Raw genomic sequence first — 7,500 nt, 5'->3', positions numbered from 1 at the left:
GAGACAGAAAGGCAGAGAAAGAGAGAGAGAGAGAGAGAGAGTATAGTCATACGACTTTTATTGAAAATATTTCTAATGTTTCCAAAGAAAAAGAAAAAAAAAATAAATAAAAAGAAAACAATTTGTTTTTCTTTAAACAAAATCATCTACAAATAAATACTCTGTTGTAATAGCAAAGAAAATTTAATAAGAAATAAAATGTCTCTATATTTAATCGAGTAAATGAAATTCTCTTTTAAGAGATACGATTGTTATCCTTTCTTTCTTTTTCTCATCTATATTTTGACTTTAATAATGCACATTTATATTGATAGGATACATTTTGTTGAAAAAGAATTATTTTTCGTTTTATTACAGAGGACTAGTACCAATCTCTGGGGCGAATGGATGGGCGTAATGCACGGTGACGAGATCGAATACGTATTTGGAAATCCTCTGAATATGTCCTTGAAGTATAGCGATAAGGAGAGGGACCTTTCCCTACGAATGATCAAGATTTTCTCTCAATTCTCTTACGATGGGTAAGTCGAAGTTTTCAAATTTTCCCAATCTATCGAATCGGGCTTCGCGTTTCACGTTTATCTTTCCCTCTATAGAAAATATATAAAAAGAGTGGTGGAAAAAAGAAGAAATAAAGTAGAAAAGTTTCATTACAAATTCACGTACATATCTGCGAGCGTATACTGTAAATTGATCTTTTTCTAAAGTAACGAGATTAACAAAACTTTTCGTTCACGTGAAAATATCTACGCGAAAAGCGAAAAAAAGGAAAGGTCTTCATTTCCATTCGTACTCGTTAATGAAAAAGTGAGTTTTCAAAGGGACAAAAGGAAACGAAACAAACGAAAAAAAGAATAATAATAATAATAATAATAATAATAATAATAATAATAATAATAATAATAATAATAATAACAAAAAGACTGGAAAAAAATGAAAAGAAAAGGCGAGCAAAAAAAAAAGAAAAAAACAAGAAAAAAGGAAAAAAAAATAATAACACGGATGACCGTAGGTCTGCTACGTACTGTAACTTAAATTTCCCAGGCCCGTATTTAATTTTCCAACAAACAACGTGACCAAGTATGCCGGCAATTTGCGCGACCAGGACTACCCTCCTCTGTACTACTGAAATTAATCGAAACTTTGTGTTTAATTCGAAATTCAATTGTTTATGGTATTCAATTGTTAGAAATATAACCCCGAGAATAAAATCATTCGACGAGAATATTCCTTTCAATATACGCATATATTTCGGTATTTCGGGTAATGCGAAAGAAAGAAAAAAAAGAAAAGAAAAAAAAAGAAATAAAAAGAAAAGAAAAAGAGTAGACGAAAAGAAAAAAAATTCACGCAAGATGTGAAGGAACATAAAAAAAAAAAAAAGATAAAAAGAATCTGAAGAAAAAGTTAAAGGGACAAGTAAGTATATACATAAATCTTTTACGAGTTAGAGAAAGTCAAAAATAGAAATCGCAAGAAACATTACACCTCGAAGAGAAAGAAGGAGAACATCGAGAAAGAATGACACGAATTTATCGAGATATAAGTTTATTATAATATATCGTTCTGGTATCCTCGCAAAGGGAGAGAGTTAAATATCCAAATATATATTTATCTTCCATTCTCACGAATCGCTATTCTATTATAATCTACTTCAAGACAAAGAACGATTATCTCTTCAAGGTCTGCAACAAACATCTCAAATCTTTATGGTCGATTAATTAACAATATAAGTTTGCTTGGTTTTAAACTCAAAAAGGAAACGGTATACGTAAAACGAAATATAGATATTTATTGAAATATTTCATTACTTCGTGGCTTGGTAGTTTCTCTAATTTGAACTTTGTGAAAGATACGGCTTCGAATATATTCAAGAGCGTGTAGATACGTTTCTGTATATGTCTAATACATATGTATATACTAATATATATATATATACACGTACGTACGAACGTAAGTATGTTTAATACGCACATATGTGTTGACATATATATATATATATATATGTGTGTGTGTGTATGTATGTATATGTTGTGTGTATATAGATATAAATAGATATGTTTCGTATCTATAACGAATCCCAACTTCGAATGGTTTACTTCGTCGAGAGCTTATCCACGATACTGTTCCAAAATGGAAGCTTTAAGGGATTACTATCCCAGCGATGTCCTGTTACCCTGCATCAGAATTAACTGTGTCCGGTCACTAACGTAGTGATACTACGTGTTACTAACGGAGCAACCTACCAACTATAAGTTCTCGTTGAGAGATTTCGTGAAAATGAATCGTCGGAAGCTTCTATTTGCCAATGTAAATTTCCCCTTCTTCGACCCCCTTTGTCTCTATCCATGTTTATATAATATACTATTATTTACTTGATTCACGAAACATTCGTCCTTACGTTCTTAGATCTATTACGAAAATAATACTCCAGAGTACGTTATAGAATAGAAAGGTAGACCATTAGAAACAATAATAAAGACAATAATAAAGGTCGACGATTAGAAACGAACGTTTGTATTTACTTTACTTTCGACGTTTAATTAATACGACGTTTTATCATCGGTCGCACGCGAACATACGATTTTACGAATTATTATTTCGATTGAAGTGATTACTTTCTTTTGAAGAAAAAAGAAAAAAAAAAAACAGAAAAAAAAACAGATTAAATCTAAGAAGATCGATTAGTTCAATGAAAAATTATCGAACGAATCTTCGCGAGAGTATATAAATAATTTTGATCGATTAATTTTAATAGATTTAATTTATGGAGTAACAAACACTTGACTTTTTCATCAAAGTAATCATTTTCGGCGTTGATTTCGTTAACGAAAAATGACGCGTTCCGATTATTATATATATATATACAAAAGACTTAAGTACATTTCCTTTCTTCTCTTTCTTCCTTTCTTTCTTTTTTCTCTCTCATACTTCCCTGCTTTCTATCGATCGACACGTTTTATCGTACAAAGTAGCATGATTAATGATAGAAGAACGCTGAAACGAATGAAAAGAAAAATTGGATAAAGTATCTAGGAGAGTGGCGTCATTCAAATGCGAGAAACTCGATGGTTGTGAAAAAAGGAAAAAAATAATAGTCTCCTCGAGAATAATCGAGTATAATCGCGATAAGATTGTGTACGTAACCGAGAAAAAAAAAAGAAAAAAAAAAGAAAAGAAAAGAAAAGAAAAGAAAAGAAAAGAAAACTATTTCCAACGAATCGACGGTACTTGACGGTGGATGGAGATGGGTGACGGGAGTTGGTAAAATCGAGAGATAAACGAATGGATCGATCTGGAGATCAAACGATCTTTACAATCGATCAAATAGGATATCGTTCAATTATTCGCTCGTAACAAATGAATTCGTTTAATCCAATCTAATCTCTGTTATTTTTTTCTTCCTTTTCGTTTTTTTTTCTTCTTTCTTCTCTCCCTTTACCTCTCTCTCTCTCTCTCTCTCTATCTCTTTTCTTTCCTTTGTTTTTTTTTTTTTTTTTGGAAGAAACCCGATTTAGAACTTATCTCGCAAGTTTAAAAGCGAACGAATTGTTAGTTTCGTTCGTAGCAATCTTCTATTAGCGAAGAAACGAAACTATCTCTCGAGTAATCGAACGTACAAACGCTTTCTTCTTTCTCTCTTACACATATATACACACACAGAGAGAGAGAGAGAGAGAGAGAGAGAGAGAGACATAGTTCACAGTCGAGATAATCGATACACCAAGAGCCAGTAGAGTTGGAATTTCGTGGCATTCCTCACTCCTGTTTCCCAGTTGCAAGTGTTTACTCTTGAAATTAACCAAAGCTGTCTAAATCGAAGCAAAGCCACGAGGTTCTGATTGCTCTACTGATGAAACCCCACGTTCTCCGTGTTCCGTTTCGCGAACTGAATACCTCCCACACATACGACACGTGACATCTACTAAACGTACCATATTCACACACACACACACACAAAGAAAGAGAGAAAGAGAGATATAGTCGTAGGATATAATCATTCGTATAGTAATCGTTCGATTCTTCCAATGAAAAGCTCATCCAAGTAACCAAAAGAAAAGCAATTTTCGAACATTCCTTTTCCATAGTATCCAACCTAAAAACCTAATCATTTCGAGCCCAAATAACATAGCTGAGATCAACGAAGATGGTTCGAATTTTTCTCGAGCACAAAGTATTCTACTGTTCGACTTTATCGATCCATATGCCATGGCACGCACGCACGAACTCTATTTCATCCCCTCTCCTCTTCCACCTCCTCTTCCACCTCCTCTTCTTACTCCTTCCCGTTTCCCTCCAATCTTAAAGCTTCTCCATCAAAAAGATCGAAGAACGTCTTTGATGCCTTCGAGTATGTTTACTGGCGTCTCCTACCTTCTTCCCGTTTACAAAGTTTCAAGCTTTTCCTTAACGATCGTATCTCACAAACTCGCTGTGGTTAACTTTATCCTTTTAATAATCGATCGTGTTCAATTTAGATCAGCAAATTTGGAATATTTAATATCGACTATTATTCATCTCGAACGTCGTCCTCGTGAAATATTTCACAAAGATTACATCCCCCAAAAATCTCGATGAATTATTTTAGACGTCGATTTTAATGACTGAGGAGGACGAGCGTTTGACTTTTCTACCCTTCTTTTTTATTTTTAAGTCATAACAAATATTTTTTCAACGATAAAGAAAAACTATGGTCACTCCGATCGCGATTCTAAATGATCAAAGTTGTGGTAGAAGAAAAAGAAGAAGAACGAATGAATGAAAGATAAAAAGAAACGAAAAAGATAAAACAAACGATGTCCTAGGTAAAAGAACGATACCTTTCAACGTAGATACCTACTTGCTTTATCTTTTTCATTAGGATTCTCTATAGCGACGTCTTCGTTTTTATCATTCTTTCTTATTACGAAATGAGAACAGATCTGATATAATGTTACGATGTAAGAGAAAGAGAAAGAGAGAGAAAGAGAGAGAGAAAGAGATCGTTTTAACGTACGTTGAATTATTTCCTACAGGAAACCAACGAACGACGAGTCGGAATGGCCGCCATATTCGAGGGATCGACCAGAATATTTCATTTTTAACGCTGAGAAAAGTGGCCTAGGAAAGGGACTGCGCACAACGTCCTGCGCCTTTTGGAACGAGTTTCTACCGCGACTCAAAGGAGTACCTGGTATGTACGAAACACATACACACATACACACACACACAGAGAAAGAGAGAGAGAGAGAGAGAGAGAGTGAACAGAGAGTTTACGTGCCGTAGTCAACACGATTCTCCTTCTATTCAATTTTCTACCGTAGGAAAACTCGTCGAAACCTTTCGTTTCGTAAGGACGTTTATTTTACGCTCAAATTGTCACGTCTTTCCCTCTTTGTCCTTTTGCATGCTACTGAGGATAAAGGATTAAACGATCCTCACTAAATTACCTTAACAATTACCTTAACCCTTGAAAGAACTTTGCAACATTGCTGCTTTTGCTACCGTTGCTAACACACTTCCTTCTATCTCTCTCTCTCTCTCTCTCTCTCTCTCTCTCTCTCTCTCTCTCTCTCTCTCTCTATCTCTATCTCTCTCCCTCTCTCTCTCTCTCTTTCTGTTTCTTCTTGTACATTTACCTTCCTCGTAAAAACGTCGTCAAACTGGCAGACCAAATTAATTCATTGCGAATTCAAAGCTTGCAGAGATTCATCAAAATCTGGTCTCACATATTTTCTTTCTTTTTTTTTTTTTTTTATTCATTCCGTAATCGATTGCCAAATCGATCATTTCCCCATTCCTTTAACGAACCTTAACGAACATTAATGAATTTCGATCTATCGATCTTTTGCTGACGACCGAAATTATCTTTTTATTTTTTGTTCTATCTTTCTCTCTCTCTCTCTCTCTCTCTCTCTCTCTTTTATCAACGGACTACCTGTTTTCTCGATTAAATCTCCATTTCGTTTTCATCGAATGGTCGATGCCAGAAGCTTCGATAACGATAAATAAAGAGAGAGAGAGAGAGAGAGAGATAGATAGATAGATAGATATATATAGCCTCATTTCGTTCGACCAAACGCGTAGATGCAATTCCATATTTTTGTTTATTCGGTAAATTTCGAATTAAATGGGAGTCAATTGTTTGCTCAACGAGATGAACGTTTACGACGAGCTCTCGTTCATGGAAACATTCCAAAGTAGTAAGTGACTATATAAATAGATACGTTCGAAAATTCTCGAGTCCCAGTTTCAACAATCATTTTGCTATATCAAATATCGTGTAATCGATAATTACTTTATTTTCTTCTTTTTCCTTTGAAGATAAGAAAACTCATAACGAATATAAGAAACTAAAGATGCCCGGGAATTTGAATTAATATTATATTAAATCAAATGAAATAAATAAATTGCGAATATATATTATACGTATAAATTGCAAAAAGAATAAAATCAGCTATCGGATATTCCAATTAAAAACGTTAATTATTACATCGTTTGTCTTATTCCTTTGACCAAAGAAGAAGAAAAAAAATATAGTAATAAAAGAAAAGAAAGAGAGAAAGAATAAAATGAAATATTCAGTTTTTTCTTTTTTTCTCTCCCACTTTCTCTCTCTCTCTCTCTCTCTCTCTCTCTTTCTTGAAAAAAAAGGCAGCAAAGAAAGTGGATAGAAATCCTCTCTGTTTTATCTTTGAGATGAACGAGACAGGATCTTCGCATTAGCATATTAAAACTCACTTCACCATCATCTCCCTGAAAATCAACCCTCTCTCTCTCTCTCTCTCTTTTCCTTTCTCTTTTATCTATTTAACGGGTGACAGTGGTTAATATCCTACGTCGAAAATTGAACCTTTTTTTTTTCTAGATCCAGCACCGGAAGCTTGCAAGAGCGTGATAGCGTCAAGCGTATCAGCGAGCGGGGCCGATCGACATATTTATCGAATGCGGAATATCGAAGATATTATTATTTTATTGGCGGCTACCGTGACGTCTCTTTGGATGATGTCTCTACGTCTCGTTAACGGCTAACCGACTTCAAGTTTTCTGATCAAACTCGAAATTGGCACCGAGTTCTACGTCAATATGGCAGTTTAATTCGCTATAATTTACGAAGAGACGTGGATCCGAGATTTTTACTCGCGAGGGAGAGCCGAAGGGAAGTTATATCTAATCAGAGAGAAAGAAAGAGAGAAAGAGAGAGAGAGAGAAAGAGAGACCATCACTGATAAAGAGTGTTGTGAAACATTTAAATATAGAGAAAGAAAAAGAAAGAAAAAGAAAGAGAGCAAGAAAAAAGAAAGAAATAAATAAAGAAAGAAAGATAGGTAGATAGATAGATAGATAGATAGATAGATAGATAGATAGATAGATATATAGATAGATAGATAAATAGATAGATATTATAGATAGATAGAGCGAGAATGAGAGAGTGAGAGAGCGTGAGATTGAGAGAGAAAGAAAAGAGCAAAAGAAGAAGAAGAAAAAGAAAAAAAAAAAGTTCTTTTTCGGCGTAGATCT

At 34.2% G+C, this 7,500-nt stretch overlaps 1 protein-coding gene across 1 annotated transcript in view; it reads left to right on the top strand.

The window, feature by feature from the left end:
- LOC127065159 (acetylcholinesterase-like) overlaps positions 1-7,500 on the top strand; it is a 152,717-nt gene that overhangs the window by 131,894 nt on the left and 13,323 nt on the right. The window contains exons 4-6 of the mRNA XM_050997151.1: positions 358-521; positions 5,016-5,173; positions 6,848-7,500. The exon at positions 6,848-7,500 is cut by the window's right edge and continues 13,323 nt beyond it. Of these exons, the coding sequence (XP_050853108.1) occupies positions 358-521; positions 5,016-5,173; positions 6,848-7,011 (486 nt within the window). The 3' untranslated portion in view covers positions 7,012-7,500. The remainder of the gene's footprint in view (positions 1-357; positions 522-5,015; positions 5,174-6,847) is intronic.

The sequence above is a fragment of the Vespula vulgaris genome, chromosome 7, assembly GCF_905475345.1.
Source record: "Vespula vulgaris chromosome 7, iyVesVulg1.1, whole genome shotgun sequence".
Lineage (NCBI taxonomy): Eukaryota > Metazoa > Arthropoda > Insecta > Hymenoptera > Vespidae > Vespula > Vespula vulgaris.
This window is presented reverse-complemented; position numbering and strand designations above follow the sequence as displayed.